The sequence below is a fragment of the Aethalodelphis obliquidens genome, unplaced genomic scaffold, assembly GCF_003676395.1.
Source record: "Aethalodelphis obliquidens isolate GAN/ISIS:26980383/991018 unplaced genomic scaffold, ASM367639v1 scaffold10, whole genome shotgun sequence".
Taxonomy (NCBI): domain Eukaryota; kingdom Metazoa; phylum Chordata; class Mammalia; order Artiodactyla; family Delphinidae; genus Aethalodelphis; species Aethalodelphis obliquidens.
In genome coordinates, this window is record NW_020837954.1 from 43,390,871 (window position 1) to 43,410,687 (window position 19,817).

General features: G+C 43.6%; 1 protein-coding gene and 1 long non-coding RNA gene across 2 annotated transcripts in view; both read right to left on the reverse strand.

Annotated features, from left to right (window-relative positions):
- Positions 1-239: 239 nt before the first annotated feature.
- LOC113622928 (uncharacterized) lies at positions 240-8,966 on the reverse strand. Its single transcript, XR_003433720.1, has 2 exons — positions 5,751-8,966; positions 240-3,991 (listed from the first exon to the last, which is right to left on the reverse strand). It is a non-coding gene; the product is annotated as an uncharacterized LOC113622928 (long non-coding RNA).
- A 1,131-nt stretch (positions 8,967-10,097) lies between these two features.
- The window catches only part of LOC113622927 (disintegrin and metalloproteinase domain-containing protein 20-like), a 63,719-nt gene continuing 53,999 nt past the window's right edge, over positions 10,098-19,817 (reverse strand). The window contains 3 exon segments of the mRNA XM_027111639.1: positions 10,098-14,958; positions 14,960-15,058; positions 15,060-15,101. Coding sequence (XP_026967440.1) covers positions 12,756-14,958; positions 14,960-15,058; positions 15,060-15,101 — 2,344 coding nt within the window. The 3' untranslated portion in view covers positions 10,098-12,755.

Sequence of the window (19,817 nt, forward strand, 5' to 3'; positions counted from 1 at the left end):
CTCTTCTCCTTTTGGGATCTCTGTAATGTGTATATTAATACATTTGACATTGTCTCAGAATTCCCTTAAAATTTGGGGTTTTTTTTCTGTTCTGATTAGGTGATTTCCATTATTCTACCTTCCAGATCGCTTATGTGTTCTTCTGTATCACTGTGTCTGCTGTTAATTCCTTCTAGTGTATTTTGCATTTCAGTTATTTTATTCTTCAACTCTGGTTCTTTTTTTTTTCTAGTTCCTTATTAAAATTCCATGTTCATCTATTCTTTTCCCAAGTTCAATTAGCATGCTTATTACTAAAGTTTTGAACTTTTATCTGGTAAATTATTTATCTCTTTTTCATTAGTTGGTTTTTTTCAGGTTTGTTTTTTCTTATTCTTTTATTTGAAACATATTCCTCTGTCTTCTCATTTTGTTTAATTTTCTCTATTTCTATGAAATTAGGTGAAACAGTTAACTGTCTTGGTCTTAAAGACATGTCCTGTGTGGGGGCATCCCTATGCAGTCTACATGTGCCCAGTGGCTTTGCTGGGAAACCGGGATCTGAAGTGAGCACTGGCTGTGTCATCCTCTGGGGTGTGCTGGCCACCACTGCCTTGGTGGGAGGTATGGCTGGAGTTTCAGGGGCTAGAGTCAATTCCAGGTGTAAGCCTGAGCCTCTCCCATGCTTAATGTTCAGCACTCCCTGTCAGGAGTGGAGGCAGTGTCCAAAGGGCTGGAGCAGGAGCCCTGAGGGAGTTGGGTTTCTCCAGGTTGTGATGGCAGTCCCCATCTTGGTTTGGGGTGTGGCTGGGTCCTGAGGGCTTGGGACTGTTCTTCTGTGCTCATTTCACTTTTTCCCAGGTGTGCATACCCTGGTTAGAGGCTAGGTCAGAGCTGGAGGGGTTGGCATCACATTACTGAGTTTATTTCACCCCCCACTCTCTGAGTATGCACAGGGACACACGCTCCAGTGATGGTGTTTTCCGTCATGGAGTTAGTTTTGCTCCCTCCCAAGTGTGTGCACTGATGCATGTGCTGGCAGTGGCTGCCTCTGTCCTGGTCAGAGGCAGGGCCAGCGTCTGAGCCAGCTCCATTCCCTCTAAGTGTGTACACTCTTGTTGGCAATGGCAGCCTCTACCTTAGTGGAGAGAAAGAGTGGCTGGGGCAGGAGCTCAGTGCAGGCTGGGGAGGGGAGCTGGGAACAGGTGCCAGGGCAGTTCTGGCAGGCCAGCCAGAACCCCAGGCAGTTTTCAATCTGCTGCCTCCACACTGTGACTGTGAGTGAGCAAGTCTGTGCATGTGTTCTTTAAGAGCAGAGTCTCGGTTTCTTATAGTCGTCTGGTTAAGTCTCACTGGTTTTCAAACCAGCTAAGGGGGCTCATCTTCTTGGTGTTGGACCCCAGGGCTGTGGTTCCTAAGATGTGGCTCAAAGCTCTCACCCCCCAGGAAGATCCCCGAGCCTGTGATATCCCCCTCCTCTTGTGTGTCCCCTGCTAGGGATGTGGGTCCCAACCAAATCACTTCTCCTCTCTTCGTAACAGACTCTGGGTGGATCTTTATTTACATTCTTGGTTGTGGAAGAGCTTTCTTGCTAGTCCCCAGGTCTATTTCAGTGAGAGTCTCTCTATATGCACTTGTAGTTTTGATGTGTTGATGAGGGAAGGTGAGCCCAGCATCCTCCTACTCTACCATCTTGATCTCTGCCACAACTGAATATTTTTATTTAAAAATAAAGAAGAAAACCCGCCACCACCTTCCATAGTAAACAGAAATAAACTCAAGATGCATCACAGATGCAACTATAAAAGTTAAAACAAAAGAACTCTCCCCAAAATAGGGGGGGGAAATCTATGTAATATTAGGGTAAGCAATAATTTTATACAGCATACAAAAAGCACTAACCATAAAATAATTGGTAAATTAGATTTAATCAAAATTAAAATTCTCTGTTCTCCCAAGACACTGGTGAGAAAATGACTGGGAGAAAATATTCAATGTACATATACATGAAAACACTTCCAAAAGAAGACATAAAAATGGTTAGTAAATACATGAAAAAAATGCTCAAGGTCATTAGTCATAAGGGAAATGCAAGTTAAACCACAAGTATATACCACTACAAATCTACCAAAATGGTACAATTAAAAGTCTGATGGCACCAGGAGTCTGGAGGGTAGAGTAACTGGAGTACTCAACCATTGTTGGTGGGAGTTTCAACTGTTATAACGACTTTGGAACACATTTTCGGCAGTTTCTCATAAGATGAAATATACACTTATTCTATGCCCAATAACTCTACTCTTGGATGTTTACCCGGCAAAAATTAAACACATGTTCTCCAAAAGACTTGTATATGCATGTCCATTGCAGCTTTACTTACAAACAGGTAAAATACTGGAAACAACCCAAAGATTCATTAACAGATGATTGAAAAAACAAGTTTTGTTAGAATCATATAATGGAATACTGCTGATACAAGCAACAACATGGATGAATCTCAGAAAGAAAAAAAAAGCCAAGTGAACAAAGCAAGACTCAGATAATATTATTTGATTGAATTTATATGAAATTCTAGAATAGGCTACATTCTATAGTGACAGAAATCATATCAGTGGCTGCATAAGGTAGAGAATAGGGGCACTGACTGCTCAGGGGCACAAGGAAATTTGGGAGGTAATGGTATTGATCCATATGTTGATACTTATGTATTACGTGTCAAAACTCATCATACTGTTACACTTAGAGTGGGTGCATTCATGATATTGTATATAAATTATACATGAATAAGTCGACCAAAAAATCATGAATTCATATTAATACTTTCTTTCAAAATGAAAGATAATAAAATTTTAATTTGACTTCTTTGATTGCTTACTTGTAACTTTTTTCTGTGACATTAACTTTCCTACCTTTTGCTTTATCCTATGCTGTATATCAAATACAGTCAAAGTAATTATACCAATATTATTACTAACAATAAGACTGTTTGAAAGTCACTTGAAACAATTCTTTTGTCTGTGTGGTTATGTCATCAACATGATATGTGTTTAGGTTTATTTATTTGTTTCCAATTTTGAGTAATTGGTATTTTAGGGGTCAATTTTTCTTTATATCAGTCATTTACATGATCCCAAACTGAACCATATAACCAGTGCTGTTCAAATAAGTCTTATTTCTATTCTGAACTCTCCCCCATCTTATTTTCCCTATTCCCCTCTAAGTAACCATTTTATTAACTTTTGGTTTATTTTTCCAATCTTTCTTTTTTTTGCAAATAAAAGAAAATAAATGTGCCTATCTGAACCAATCCTCTTTCTTACAAAAAGAGCAGCTGTATATTACATGTAACGTGATGAATATAGCGTTGTATCCCTTAAGAACAGGTCCTGGAGATCATGTCATATCAGTGTATGGAAATCGTGCTTATCCATTTTAAATGTTGCCACGTATCCATTGTGTGGAAGTATCATATTTTATTCAACTAGTCCTCTGTGGGTAGGCATTGGTGTGGGTAGGCTCCCAATCTTTTGCCATTATATGCCACAAATAACCTTATACCAAAGTAATTTCAAAGTTTTGAAGTATATCTTTAGGATAAAATTCCAGAAGGATTGCTGAGTGCAAGGTTAAGTGCACATGTATTTTTGCTGAATATCAACAAATTCCACTCCATAGAGGTTCTACCAGTTGTCTTTACCACCTGCACTGTATGTGAATTTTGTTCCCCATAATCTCACCAAGAGAGTGTGATACATTTGGTAGCTTAGAGAGGGCTGCAACTTCTTTGACCCTACTCCCCTTGATATGTGGGGTCTATTTATATCCCTGTAACAGTTAATTCTATGTACCATCTTGACTGGGCTAAGGGATGCCCAGATAGCTGCTAAAACATGATTTCTGGGTGTGTCTGTATTTCTGGAAGAGATTAGCATTTGAATCAGTAGACGTAGTAAAAAAAAAAAAAAAGGTCACCCTCACCAGTGCAGCTGGGCATCATCCAATCATTGAGGGCCTGAATAAAACAAAAAGGCAGAGAGGAAGGGTGAATTTGCTTTCTCTGCTTGAGCTGAGACACCCCTTTATGCCACCCTCGGACATCAGTTCTGGTTCTCAAGCCTTCAGATTTGGACTGGGTCTTACACTATCAGCTCCTCTGATTCTTAGGCCTTAGACTCAGAATGAATTACACCACCAGCTTTCCTCGTTCTCCAGCTTGCAGATGGCAGACTGTGGGACTTCTTGGGGTCTATAATCACGTGAGCACATATACTACCAGTTTTATTTCTCTAAAAAACCTGGACTAATATGGATTTTGATACCAGGAGTGGCTTTAGAGGAACAGAATTTTAAAGATGAGTTTTCTGAATTGGTTCTGGCGTTGCTGAAATTGGCTCTCTAATCTGATTAAAGACTCTAATAACTCTTTCCAGTAGTAAAGAGAGTACTGATAGTCTGTGGTGAACTGTTGATTAAAGATAGGTAATATATCTGCATCGGAAACTCCTAATCAACCACTCTATGAAGCAAAGAGAGAAGTGGACACTTTTGGATATTTTTTTAAAACTAAGGGATAAATGACATTGGTTGGTTGCCTAATGTTGCTGGACAAAGTGGTGAAAGAAAAGCATGAACCCGGGGATTCCAATTCCCAGCTCAGGCACTCCGTAAGTGAGTGCCTGAGCTCCTACACACTCCGTAAGTGATCTAAGAGCTCCTACACACGCCCTGAAGTAGAGCCTTATCTCTAGGAGTCACAGGGCTGAAACTGGTGAAAATGAAATACAGAAACTCATTTTGAGATAGGCTGAATTACAACACAAATTGAACTCCCAGCCTCACTGTTCAAGTGAAGGGACTGATTAGGAAAGAACGAGATCCTGTAAGTTGGGATGGGATGTGTGAGAAGACCCTGATGAAACTGCGGACACTGAGCCTTCTCTAGTGAGTCTTCCTAACCAGGGGAAGAGTTCTCCCCCACACACACACCCAGTAGCAGCAGCCTCCCCACCCACAGTGGTAGCAGCTTCTCCATCTCTATCTGAGGGGATTAACCCTGCATTGCCTGAGGAAACAGTAATGGCCTCCCCTGAGATAGTTGCCACGGAAAACAATGCTGATTCTCCTCAGGACCCACCCCACTACACGCTCTGCTTCTGGACCTACAACTAGAGTCAAGACTTAGCAGACCTCTAGAGGTGAGGTACAAAGTGTGACCCATAAGGGTGTGTACTACACTTCATGAGAACTATTTGAGTTTTCTAATCTATACAAGCAGATGTCCAGGGAACATGTGTGGGAATGGACTCTGAGGGTGTAGGATAATGCTGAAGGGAACGTAAAGTTGGATCAGGCTGAATTTATTGGTATGGGCTCACTAAGCTGAGATTCTGCATTTCATGTTGCAGCTTGGGGAGTTAGAAAGGGCTCTAACTGGAAATAACCAGCCTCTCTTGGTTTAATGTAAAGGAAGGGATTCAGAGGCTTAGGGAGACTGAAATGTTAGAGTGAACTTGTCATTTAAGACTTACTCACCCACACTGAAGGGGTTCAGAGGACATACCTTTCACTAATATTTTGAGAAATAAATTTATGAGGGGAGCCTAACATCCTTGAAGGGCTCCATGATGGCTCTTCCCTGGAGGACAGATCTTAGAGTGGGAACCACGGCCACTCAATTGGGAAGCCTAAATGCAATAGGAATATACGTATCCTAGGGTGGCAGGGGCCAAGTGGTGGCACTCAAGCACCAAAGACAAGGAAGGCAAGATTACCATAATGAACAGTAGAGACAAAGCAGCAATCAGAAAAGTCAGACTCATGCAAACTTTTGGTCTTGGTGAGTTAATCACGATGCTCCTAGAAGAGAAATGGAAATTCTCTCTTGATCTAAATAAGCAGAAAAGCTCTAAGTCAAGTGAACAAAAGTCACTTAACTCAGAAAAACAGAGAGTCACAGCCATTCAATCAATTCCCAGAGTTAAGCCAGTTTACAGACCCCAAACCCCTTGAATGAATGGGAGACCAGTTCCCCTTGAGGAAGGACCCTGATACACTAATGAAAATTTGTACAGTTAACTTTTCTCCCAGCCTTCCCTAGAGGGACCTGTGGCCCTTTACCAGGGTAACTGTACATTGGGGGAAAGGAAATAATCATACCTTTCAGAGACTACCAGACAGTGGATCTGAACTGACACTGATTCCCGAAGACCCAAAACATCACTGTGGCCCTCCAGTCAGATTAGGTGCTCACGGAGGTCAGGTGGTCAATGGAGCTTTAGCTCAGGCCCATCTCACAGTAGGTCCAGTGGCTCTCTGAACCCACCCTGTGGTTATTTACCCAGTTGCAGAATACATAATTGGAAAAGACATATTAGCAGCTGGAAAAATCCTCACATTGGTTCCCTACTTATGCAGTGAGGGCTATTATGGTAGAAAAGGCTAAGTGGAAGCTATCAGTACTGTCTCTACCTAGGAAAATAATAAACCAAAAGTAATACCACATCCCTCGAAGGATCACAGATACTACTGCCACTATCGAGGACTTGGAAGGATGCAGGGGTGGTGATTCACACCACATCCTCATTCATCTCTATTTGGCCTGTGCAAAAGACAGGTGGATCTTGGAGAATGACAGTGGATTACTTTATTGTAAGCTTAACCAGGTGGTGCCTCCAATTGCAGGTGCTGTACCAGATATGGTTTCATTGCTTGAGCAAATTAACACATCCCGGGGTACCTGGTATGCAGCTATTGATGTGGCAAATGTCTTTTTCTCCATACTTGTCCATAAGGTCCGCCAGCAGCAGTTTGCTTTCAACTGGCAAGGTTAGCAATGCACATACACTGTTCTCCCTCAGAGGCATATCAACCCTCCAGCCCTATTCATAATTTAGTTTGCAGGGATCTCAATCACCTTTCCCTTCCACGGGATATCATACTGGTCCATTATATTGATGATATTATGTTGATTACACCTAGTGAGTGAGTAGTAGTAACAACCCTAGGCTAATTGGTAAGACATTTGCGTGTCAGAGGGTGGGAAATAAATCTGACTAAAATTCACTTCTACCTCAGTGAAATTTATAGGGGTCCTGTGGTATGGAGCATGTCAATATATCACTTCTAAGATAAAGAGGAAGTGGAATCTGGCTTTCCTACAACCAAGAAAGAGGCTCAATACCTAGTGGTCCTCTTTGGATTTCGGAGGCAACATATTCCTTCCTCATTTGGTGTGTTACTCCAGTCCATTTACTAAGTGACCTGAAAAACTGTTAGTTTTGAGTGGGGCCCAGAAGCAGAGAAGGCTCTGCCCCAGGTCCAGGCTGCTGTGCAAACTGCTCTGCCACTTGGGCCATATGATCCAGCACATCCAATGGCGCTTGAAGTCTCTCTGGCAGGTATGGACACCGTTTGGAGCCTTTGTCAGGCTCCTATAGGTAAATCACACTGCAGGCCTTTAAGATTTTGGAGCAATGCCGTGCCATCACCTTCAGATGACTGCTCTCCTTCTGAGAAACAGCTCTTGGTGTATTAGTGGGCCATAGTAGCTACTGAATGCTTGATGATGGGCCACCAAGTTGCCCATCATGAAATGGCTATTATCTGACCCACCACGCCATAAAGTGGGCCTGCACAGTACACTCCATCATCAAATGGAACTGATATATACAAAGTCAGGCCCAAGCAGGGGAGCCTCATGGGGAGTTCCCTGTGATCAGTTGACAGGGGAAGAGAAGATCTGGGCCTGGTTTAGAGATGGTTCTGCATGATATACATGCACCACCTGAATGTGGACAGCTGCAACACTACGGCCTTTCTCTGGGACATCCCTGAAGGATAGTGGTGAAGAGAAATTCTCTCAGTGGACAGAACTTTGGGGAGTTCACTTAGTTGTGCACATTGCTTACAAGGAGAAAAGGCCAGATCTGTGATTATATACCAATTCATGGGCTGTGACCAAAGGTTTGTCTGCATGGTTAGGGACATGGAAGAAATATGATTTGAAAATTGGTGACAAAGAAATATGGGAAAGAGGTATGTGGATAGACCTCTCTGAATGGTCAAAAAACATGAAGATATTTGTGTCCCATGTGAATGCTCACCAAAAGCTTACATCAGCAGAGGATTTTAATAACCGAGTGGACAGGATGACCCATTCTGTTGATACCAGTCAGCCTCTTTCCCCAGCCACCCGTCATCACCCAATGGGCTCATTAACAAACTGGCCATGGTGGCAGGGCAGGGTTGGCAGTTATACATGGGCTTTGCAACATGGACATCCACTCACCAAGGATGACCAAGCTACGGCCACCAATAACTGCCCAATCTTCAGTGGCAGAGACCAACACTGAGCCCCAAATATGGCAACATTTCCTGCAGTGATCAGACAGCTACCTGGTGGGTGCATGCCAGAAGAGGGTTCATTACACTGGACTGCTTCGTGTACAGAAGGGGAAGCATTTTATTCTTACTGGAGTAGACACTCTGGATGTAATTTTCCCTCCCTGCACCCAATGCTTCTGCCAAAGATACCAACCATGGACTTACAGAATGCCTTATCCACCACCATGGTATTCCACACAGCATTGCTTCTGATCAAGGAACTCACTTCATAGGAAAAAAAAAAGTGGCAATTGGTCCATGCTTATAGAATTCACTGGTCTTACCATGTTCCCCACCATCCTGAAGCAGTTGTCTTGACAGAATGGTGGAATGGCCTTTTGAAGACTCAGTTATAGTGCCAGCTAGGTGGCCACACCTTACAGGGCTGGAGCAAGGGTCTCCAGAATGCTGTATATGCCCTGAATCAACGTCCAATATATGGTGCTGTTTCTCCCAAACCTAGGATTCATGAGTCCAGGAATCAAGGTGGAAATGGAATTGACACCACTCATTATTTTTTATTTTTTAAATTTTATTTATTTATTTATTTTTGGCTGTGTTGGGTCTTCGTTTCTGTGTGAGGGCTTTCTCTAGTTGCGTTGAGTGGAGGCCACTCTTCATCGCGGTGCGCGGGCCTCTCACTATCGTGGCCTCTCTTGTTGAGGAGCACAGGCTCCAGATGCCCAGGCTCAGTAGTTGTGCCTCATGGGCCTAGTTGCTCCGCAGCATGTGGGATCTTCCCAGACCAGGGCTCGAACCCGTGTCCCCTGCATTAGCAGGCAGATTCTCCACCACTGCGCCACCAGGAAAGCCCAACACCACTCATTATTAACCTTAGTGACCCACTAGCAAAGTTTTTGCTTCCTGTTTCCATGACTTTACTCTTTGCTGGCCTAGAGGTCTTAGTCCTAGAGGGAGGAATGCTTCCACCAGGAGACACAACAATGATTCTATTAACTGGAAGTTAAGACTGCCATCTGCCATCATCAAAACATCTACAAACAATAAATGCTGGAGAGGGTGTGGGAAAAGGGAACACTCTTGCACTGCTGGTGGGAATGTAAATTGATACAGCCACTATGGAGAACAGTATGGAGGTTCCTTAAAAAACTACAAATAGAACTACCATACAACCCAGCAATCCCACTACTGGGCATATACCCTGAGAAAACCATAATTAGAAAAGAGTCATGTACCACAATGTTCATTGCAGCTCTATTTACAATAGCCAGGACATGGAAGCAACCTAAGTGTCCATCATCGGATGAATGGATAAAGAAGATGTGGCACATATATACAATGGAATATTACTCAGCCATAAAAAGAAACGAAATTGAGTTACTTGTAGTGAGGTGGATGGACCTAGAGCCTGTCATACAGAGTGAAGTAAGTCAGAAAGAGAAAAACACATACCGTATGCTAACACATATATATGGAATCTAAAAAAAAAAAAAAGAAGTCTCTGAAGAACCTAGGGGCAGGATAGGAATAAAGACGCAGACATAGAGAATGGACTTGAGGACATGGGGAGGGGGAAGGGTAAGCTGGAACGCAGTGAGAGAGTGGCGTGGACATATATACACTACCAAATGTAAAATAGATAGCTAGTGGGAAGCAGCCACATAGCACAGGGAGATGAGCTCGATGCTTTGTGTCTACCTAGAGGGGTGGGATAGTGAGGGTGGGAGGGAGATGCAAGAGGGAGGAGATATGGATATACATGTATATGTATAACTGATTCACTTTGTTATAAATCAGAAACTAACACACCATTGTAAAGCAATTATACTCCAATAAAGATGTTTAAAAAGAAAAGAAAAGAAAAAAAGACTGCCACCTGGCCAGTTTGGGCTCCTCATGCCTCTGAATCAATAGGCAACGAATGGAACTATGGTGATGGCTGGGGTGATTGATCCTGATTACCCAGGGGAAATTGGACTACTTCTCCACAGTAAAGGTAAGGAAGAGTAGGTCTAGAACACAGGAAATAGCTTAGGGTGTCTCAGTATTACCATGCCCTGTTATTAAGGTCAATGGAAAACTATAACAACCCAATCCAGCATTGGCCCAGACCCTTCAGGAATAAAGGTTTGGATCACCCCACCAGGTAAAGAACAATGATTAGATGAAGTACTTGCTGAAGGCAAAGGGAACAGAGTGGGTGGTAAAAGAAGATGGTCATAAATACCAGCTACAACCATGTGACCAGTTATAGAAACAAGGACTGTAATACGTTGCGAGTATGTTCTTATTTTTATATGAATACATTTGCATTCATATTTCCTGTTTGTTTTCTTTCCTTTCTTTTTCCTTGTTATTTCCTCTTATTCCCTTAACATGTAGCATAAGACATATTGAATTTATATCATAGTATCTCATTATTAATTTCACATCATAGTATTTAAGTTACCGGATATCAGGAAGAACAAACATCCCTGAGGGCTTTACTTCCTCTTCTGGGGAAAGGATAAATATATAAATCACCATATCCTGTTGGTTCTGTTTCTCTGCTGAACCCTAATACAAGTACCATTCCATGATGGGTTGTACACACTAAACCAGAGGCCTCTACATGGGTGGGAACCAGGGGCTGGAAGGAGAAGTGGCACCACTTACCATCACTACCTATGACTCACTGAGGTGGTTCGTGCCTCCTGTCCCCTGCAACTCTAGGCTCTGCAGGGTCACCAAATGGGTCATACTTTCACAGTGAGACAAAGCTGGAGTCCCACCTGGGCATTTGGGGCTCCCTGTGTCCCTGCAGTAGCAAGAAGAGGTGTCACAGTCTTGACAGGCATACTGGAGCCTAATCATTGAGAGGAGGTAGGGCATATGTGTGGAACCCAGGTGATCTCCTTAGGTGCCTCTTTGTATTTTCTAGCTCTATTGCTACTATAAATGGATAGATTCAGCAATCCGAGCCTGAGAAAGACATGGTGACCAGGCACTCGGGTGCTTTAAAGATAAGGGCCTGGGTAATAACACAGGGTTAACATCCAACCCAAGTCATCAGAATGCTATCTAGAGATGAGGGAAACTAGAACAGATAGTGGAGAGACAGTATCAACTTTAGCCCCAGAACCAAACACAGTACTAGGGTCTCTGCTTCATCCCACTAACCTCCCTCTTCTATGGTTCCCCACAGGCAGAGATGCCTGCCAGAATCCTGGAGGAGCTGTTTCCAGAACATATAAAGAAAAGTTGATCAGAGCAATGCAAAGACCAGACTGTGGAATTTCCCAATGAGCCACCTTCATCCTCCTCCCAGGAAAGTCTTGCTGACCAGCTGCTGGGATTATGATCAGCATAGAGCCTCCAGATGTTAGCTCTTTGGGGTCAGTCTCAGTTGCTGGGAGGTGCACGGCCAAGCTCTTACCCTTCCCAGGGCACTCACATCCAGTGAATAAGCAAGAGGAGGGAATGAAGACCAGGCCATTTTGGACCAATTCAAGACTAGTCTGTCAGGCAATATTCATCCTAGAGCTTGCTGCCAGGTTGGCCAAGGCTGAAATGTGGAATGGCCAAGGCTATTTCTCATCTGCACAACTGACTTCATCGACCTTTCTCTCTAACCTTTAATTCAGTGTCTGCTACTGGAGAACTCAAACTATCATAATGAAGTAACTACTGAAAGCACCTAGATGTCCTAGGGCCAAGGGAACAAAGGAAAGAGGTTGGGTTCATTCAAGTACTGGTGATTTAAGGAGGCCCCCTGCAGAGCAGGCACCAAGACCTCTAAGGAGAGCAAGTGACTAGCTGATGCTGGTGCTTCAGCAACTCAGAGGAGGACCACACTGCTAACCCCAGAGCTGCAACTCTGATCTCTGAAAGTATCAGTGGTCATCTGGTGCTGGTACTTCTAATGAAGAATGAGGGTAGTTCTAACAGGGTCAACAAAACTGCAATCCAAAGCCAAATGTGGCTACCAAAATGACAGAGTAACTTTTAGCACACAAGAAAGTAAACTCCCTGCTCCCTTCATCCACCATTCCAGGCTACTTCTACTGCCCCCTTTTGGCACAGCTACCTGGAAAAGAGCTGGCAAAGCAGCAACGGGGTATGTAGCGGCACATCCCGGACATTACATTTTAAGAATACAAAGGTGGGACGAGGTTTACAACTGATGAGACATTAGCTTAAAAATGTGACTTTGCCATGCCTTTGCTCAGGAAACATAAAGAGATGACTTCCAGGAAAAAAAATGAACTTTTAATATTGCTTAACACACTGAAGAGTAAGTAAGAACATGCTAGGAATCCTTCAGTGAAATATTAATGCTTATGATTCTGACATGAGGGATCCTTAAATTTTTCTTGAAACAGTCAGACATGCCCTAATACTTCTCTACTATTAAAAGAAAAACCAGAGATTTAAAAAAAAATGAAGCAGGAGCCTTAGTCACCTTCTTCCTCCTCAGTCTCTTTTTCTTCCATCGTTTCTGCCTCCTCCTTTTTATGTTTCTCATAAAGCACAAAGATGCAACGTAAAAATAAACAAGTCAAAGGAATAAGCCACAATAATGGCTGTTTTCCCTTCTCCTTCAGTCCTGTCTCTTCTGCTTGGGGATTAAAAGGTGGGCCACTACTATTACTACCTCCATTGCCTTGCTGTTCACAGTAGGGAGGTGCCCATCCAGGATTGCAGTGGCATTGCTGTTTATTATTGCAGATCCCCTTCATATGGCAGGTCTCAGGCTGACAGGCTTGTGGTACACGAACCATACTGACACACTTGTTGCGGATACATATCTTTCCTGGACCACACATTGTGCCGTCTTTCACTTGACCGATATCAGATATGGACATCCCTATATGATAATCAGTGCCCCAACAAGTGGTGTCATTGAAGTGAAGCTGATGCACTGTGGAATGTTCTATCAGATTAGGAATTACTCCCACATTTTCACACTGAACTCTCCCACACAGGATATCAGGGGATGCACATTTTACATACTGTGTGTCTTTGATACCACAGTGACCAAATCGATTTCCTTGGGTGTTGATTTCTTTGTAGCAACTCTGAGGTGCACTCCTTGCATCTTTGCCAAATATCTCCCTGCACTGTTCATCATGGTTATTACAGCTCTTTTGATAGCAGTAGGCACCATCACTACAGGGAATCCCATCCTGCACATATACATCTTCTGGGCACTGATGGGATGTCCCATTGCACCACTCTGGAAGGTCACATTCACTGACCTGTTTTCTGCACAAAGTCCCTGATGACATGACCTTGCAGTCTTTACAACAAAGCCCGAAAGCACAAGCAGCTCCAGGCTTCAGAGTGCAATTCAACAGACAGCAGGGATCATTTCTGCACTGCTCTATGGTTCCACAGTCACACTCCTCTCCTTCTTCAACCACTAGGTTCCCACAATACTTCAGCCTAAAGATATTCCCTGGATGTGGAGGAGAGTAAAGACATAATCCATTACTGATAAGATTGTCCCAATACTCGGCATAACTGCAGTTGCTGAATTTATTTGTCACCTCTCTGGCAGGAAACATTATGCACCACTGAAGTTCACACACACACCATTCAGTATCATGCTGCATACCTAAATTATGACCAAGTTCATGGGTCACAACAATTGCAAAAGCGTACAGACTCTCGTCTTCAAAAACATTAACTCCACTATTAAAAGGACGCTGGCATATTCCACCAACATAGGCAAGTCCAAGCGTTATGCCAAACGATTTCTTTATGAAAAGATGGGCCGCATCATGTGACAGTCGGTGATCAAGGCTAAAATACTTCCAAACAGAAAAATCCTCCAAAAGCTTATCTATGTTATCGATGGGAACTGGGTTTCCTTTAGTCCAGACTTCAAGCCCAGTTAAAATTACAACAAGTTCCAAAGAGTGATACAAGCTACCTATTATATTGACAACATCAAGTATTTCACGCTGCACTACTGACACATTACTTTCCGAGTGAACGAATCGAAGATTGTCCACAACCACTACCAACTCAAGAAAACGCAAGTGGGTCCACCAGCCTGTGTAAGAACTTTGCATCAGAGTGAAATTATGCAACTCTTGCAACTCCAGTTGGCGTGCTATATCCTCTTCTGTTAACCCACATCTCATAGGTGGGAACTGTGTATCATCACTGTCTATCTTATACACCCAGTGTTCAAATGTGGCAGAAAACCTAACTGGTTCAATTTCATAAGCAAGATCATTTATCTGGAGTATTCCTCGAAAACCTCCAGAACAAGTACTGAGGGCAACCAGGGACTTGGGAACCCCCTCCACATAACCATGATAGTAGCAGTCATCAGGAACAAAAGGCTGATCCTGGCGGAGGGCACGCTGGTCTGTGTAGGTGAACACTGGGAGGTATCTGGAAACCAAGAACTTCTTGACCCTCATGTGGGCAATGTGTCTCTGGCCCCCAAACCGCAGGCTGTAGGAGAGCCAGCCCGGAGCCTTTGCATTTCTGCCCCTGCCAGTCACCTTCAAGGGGATCACCAGTTCTGGAGAGGAGAAGTGCTGGGAGGCCCTGGCCTGAGAGTGGTCAGAAATGAACAAAGACACCCCAAATGAGAGCAGCAGAAGAGTGGCTCTGATGTGCACCAGGGCCTCACCCACTGCCATTATGGAGGCATCTGTTTAGGGCTGAAGAGGGCAGGGCATCAGGCACTACTGGTCTGGCTCCTCCCTCTGAGCTGTTCAGGGTGCAGGGCTGACCTTTATGGATCTATGTCCTGGAAGAGGTGAACCATCAGAGCTTCAGTGCTGAAAGTGAAAACAGAAAGAAGAGCTAGGATGGGGTGGTTGGGGCAGGGAGGGTGGGGGGCTGGAGAGAGAGAAGAAGGTGATTTCAATTGGGACAAGGCTTGAATCAATAAAATTCCTGAGATTGTTTCATATATAAGTAAGGGCAAGGGGTGGGGGAAGAGCAGGTTACCTGGGAAAGAGATGAAGGAAATGCATCATAGGTTGGTAATTATTGAACCTGATAAAGATTCATTATATACTGTTCTCTAAACATGTACACTGGCATGACATTTTCCCTACTAAAAAGATTGACATCTGACTCCCAATTTCTCCTCTACCCAAAAATCTACTGATACTCTGCTAGCTTCAGTAAGCATGTAGACAGCCCACCCAAAGCTCACCATTTTTTTTATCCCTTTATTCAGACAGTCTGATCCATCTTTCCTTCTCTTCTACAGACATCTTATCTAGCCCCCATTTCTGTTTGAGGTTAGCAGTCAAACTAAGCCTCACTTAATGGACTCATGAGTTTTGTGAGACTCCTCCAATCAAGACAAATTTTTATTTTATAACGCATTCTTACCTGCAGAAAATCCCTGTACATTCAAAGGAAGGCATCCATACTGACGGTGTAATAGGGAAAGGGGCTGCTATTTGGGCACAGCCCCATTGCCTCCAATCACAGCATGGAAGCAGCAGCCTTCTCTCCACCCAGCCCAGCTGCATCATGTTCTGAATCATTAGAGACTCATCTTGGCTGTGTAAATACAGATTCCATTCTATATTTTACATGGCTGGTGAGTTAGCTGAATTCTCTAGAGAAAGCTGGACTGAAGAATTTAAAACTAGAATCAGTTCACTAAAATGTTCAAAGACTACAATTTGAATGGACTTTCTTCATACCTGTTAAAAACATAAATTTTACCTCAGGTAAAAGCTAATTTCACTCATTTTCTGATTTTCAGTTAAAAGTATCAATAATTTGTGCTTCCCTGGTGATGCAGTGGTTAAGAGTCCACCTGCCAATGCAGGGGACACAGGTTCGATCCCTGGTCTGGGAAGATCCCACATGCCATGGAGCAACTAAGCCCGTGTGTCACAACTACTGAGCCTGTGCTCTAGAGTCCACAAGCCACAACTACTGAGCCCGTGAACCACAACTACTGAAGCCCATGTGCCTAGAGCCTGTGCTTCGCAACAAGAGAAGCCACTGCAACAAGAAGCCCGCAAACTCGCAACAAAGAGTAGCCCCTGCTCACTGCAACTAGACAAAGCCCATGAGCAGCAACAAAGACCCAACACAGACAGACAAATAAATAAATAAAATTTAAAAGTATCAATAATTTGCTTAATATTTAAAAACAAAAGTTAAAAAAAATTGGAGACACATTTGAACACATATGGGTGGCTGAATATTCTAAATAAGGACACAAATGGGTTCAGTAGTAGAGAGCGTAAGAAATATCCTCAGCATTATGATGTCAAAAACACCTGTACACTCCTGGATACTTTTCCAGAATTAATGTATGAATACTGGAAGCCAAGAATACTAGATGAAACCTCTTAGGGAAAGCACCTCTGATATAGGTGAAATCCTAGTGACCAGATTTCCTTTCCATGTCTCTCTTCATGATATCCCTGGCTACAGATTTGGGAGTATTAAGATGGAAATGTGTGAGTTGGAAGAGGATTATTAAAGCATTATAAAGAGGAAAATAACCTATATTAAGCTTCATCAGAAATATGTGGTAATAATAGAAAATTTCATTGCCAAGAATCTTTGAGTCATACCAGTCTTTGTCACTATTGCACTATTCCAAAGACAAGTCCTGAAGGACCATCACATTACCATTAATTACGTGAACTGGTGTCACACAAAAGCCCTTCCTCTCTAGCATTACCTGTACTTCAAGCAGTGTAAGAATCTTCTTCTGTATCAGTAATTAACTCTTCTATTTCCAGCAGCTATTTCAAACTCCCCAAAACCCCTATTTTACCTTGTCTCCACACACTCTTAGTCACAGCTATTTCAGTGTTTCAAAAACTTAGGTCACAAACCATTCAGGGTCATGAAATCAATTTAGTGAGCCACAACTAAATAAAACAACAGAAAACATCAGAGAGCTTCACACAGATCAGTATCACCTGCTATTACCTGTCACCACAGAAGCTACAGCAGCATTCTGCTGACACATCTTACGCTGATTATCAATTATTTTCTGAACCCCAAAACTAAATTTTTTTTTTTTTTTTTTTTTTTTGCGGTAGGCGGGCCTCTCACTGTTGTGGCCTCTCCCATTGCGGAGCACAGGCTCCAGACGCGAAGGCTCAGCGGCCATGACTCATGGGCCTAGCTACTCCGTGGCATGTGGGATCTTCCTGGACTGGGGCACGAACCCGTGTCCCCTGCATCGGCAGGCGGACTCTCAACCACTGCGCCTCCAGGGAAGCCCCCAAAACTAAAATTTATACTTTGTCTATGTAGCTGAAGATGGGAATCTGCACATTATATTACCCCATTTCTAGCTGGCTTCCTGAAGAGTTTTGTCAAGAAGGGCATGAGAGGGAGAATAAAAGGCAAAACGAAAGGACATGGGGCTCTACCTGTTTGCCTGCTGTTACTTTCAGTGACCACCACCTGCAATGGGATCTTGCTCTGGTGGCAAGAGTCAGTTACCACATTCCCAGAACCAGCTCCATCAAGCCCTATCAAAGGTACCCAGGGGACAGTGCCCCCTCCTCAGAAGTCTGAAAACCAGATGTACAGAGCCACCTTCCAGTACCCTGGGCAACCCACACCAGCCAGCCAGTGTCTCTTTCTCAGATGTTCCCTGGCTATACCACAAATCTCCTTGATACAAGCCCCATAAAAGAGCACACACCCCTTCTCTGATATCTGAGTCAGAGTTTTAGAGGACCTTTTTCCAAGTCCTTAAGGAACCAGCACCAGCTCAGCATTACCTTATAGTAGGTACAGCTATCAACTCCACAAAACCCCTTTTCTGAGTTCCAAAATTACCAGCATCACCTGGGCTTGTAATGCCCTATCTTCTACACTCCAGGTCCAGACATATGAGGCCCATTGTGACAGCTTCTAGGTTATGATAACCCCAACCTCTTCCCTTTGTTCCCCCAATCTTACGGGTAGAACTCCTTCTGGCAACTCATACTTCTGTGTACCTCAGTGTCCCCTTTTTTCCCTTTTCAGTCCTCTATTACCTTTTCAAGAATTCCCTATAGTAATTGCTCTTGGTGGGTTTCTCTTTTCTGAACTAGATCTTGACGGATACAGGACTTGGTACCAAGAGTGCTGCCAAGAGAGACAGACAAGATGGGACTCTGGGATTGGCTTGGGTATGTTCATGGCCTTAACACAACACTGAACTGCTTTTTTTTTTTTTTTTGGGCGGTACGCGGGCCTCTCACTGTTGTGGCCTCTCCCATTGTGGAGCACAGGCTCCGGACACGCAGGCTCAGCGGCCATGGCTCACAGGCCCAACCGCTCTGCGGCATGTGGGATCTTCCCGGACCGGGGCATGAACCCATGTCCCCTGCATCGGCAGGCGGACTCTCAACCACTGCACCACCAGGGAAGCCCTGAACTCCTTTTGAATGGGGAATGGGCACATAGTAACAGCACAATTAATTAAATTACTACTCACGTTGATTGTGATGAAGTGCCCTACTGAAGCAAGTGTGTGGGGGACCAAGGGAGGGCTGTGATGATGCCTATAAGTATCTCAAGGACTGAGGTGTGGAATAGCTATACTAAATTCTAATGGAGATTTTGCAAAATGAGGTTCAAGGCTCTAAATTCTCAGCTCAGATTTCTGATAATGGTGGACAACGCCCCCGCCCCCCCTCCCCCAAATCTCTCTTTTAGCCACATGGCCAACTTCAAAGAAAATCAAAATTTAACTGTGGAGTTACAGAATCACAGAGTAAGCTGAATACAGAGATTTGCCAAGACTGTAGTGGGAAATCTGATTGAGACGGGAAAAAACCTTGACACTTGAAAAGAGGAATTCCAGGTGGACTGGATTGGTTCTGAGTATCTAGATGCTCCCAAGTACCCCTGATTCTCCTTTACCAGGGACGGAGACTACACCTTTCCTGTCTGAGACGTCTAACCACCTCTAGCTGGAGATGCTGTAATTATCTCAGCTGGGAAAATTTTCCTGCTAGGGGATGCCTAGTATCCTCAAGACATACTCCTACTGCCCCTTATTGGCTCTAAATGCAAATCAGAATCTAATTCAACATGCTCCAGAGAAAAAGGTTCAACGTCTGAATTGAGAGGAAAGAAAAGGTACTCTAAAATAATAACAATAGTTTACTAATTTATATTGGCAAAAGAAAGGAAATAAACCATATTAGTAGCAGAAAAGACGAAGTGGTTACAGAGATAAAGATATATCTAACAGGATAAAATTCAAGAAGAATTTGTATCTACTTAACAAATAGCTTTGAAATACATAAAGCGAACACTGACAAAACAAAAAGGAGAGGGCTTCCCTGGTGGCGCAGTGGTTGAGAGTCTGCCTGCCGATGCAGGGCACACGGGTTCGTGCCCCGGTCCGGGAAGATCCCACATGCTGCGGAGTGGCTGGGCCCGTGAGCCAGGGCTGCTGAGCCTGCACGTCCAGAGCCTATGCTCCACAATGGGAGAGGCCACAACAGTGAGAGGCCCACTTACCGCAAAAAAAAAAAAAAAAAAAAGGAGAAAGAGAAAAA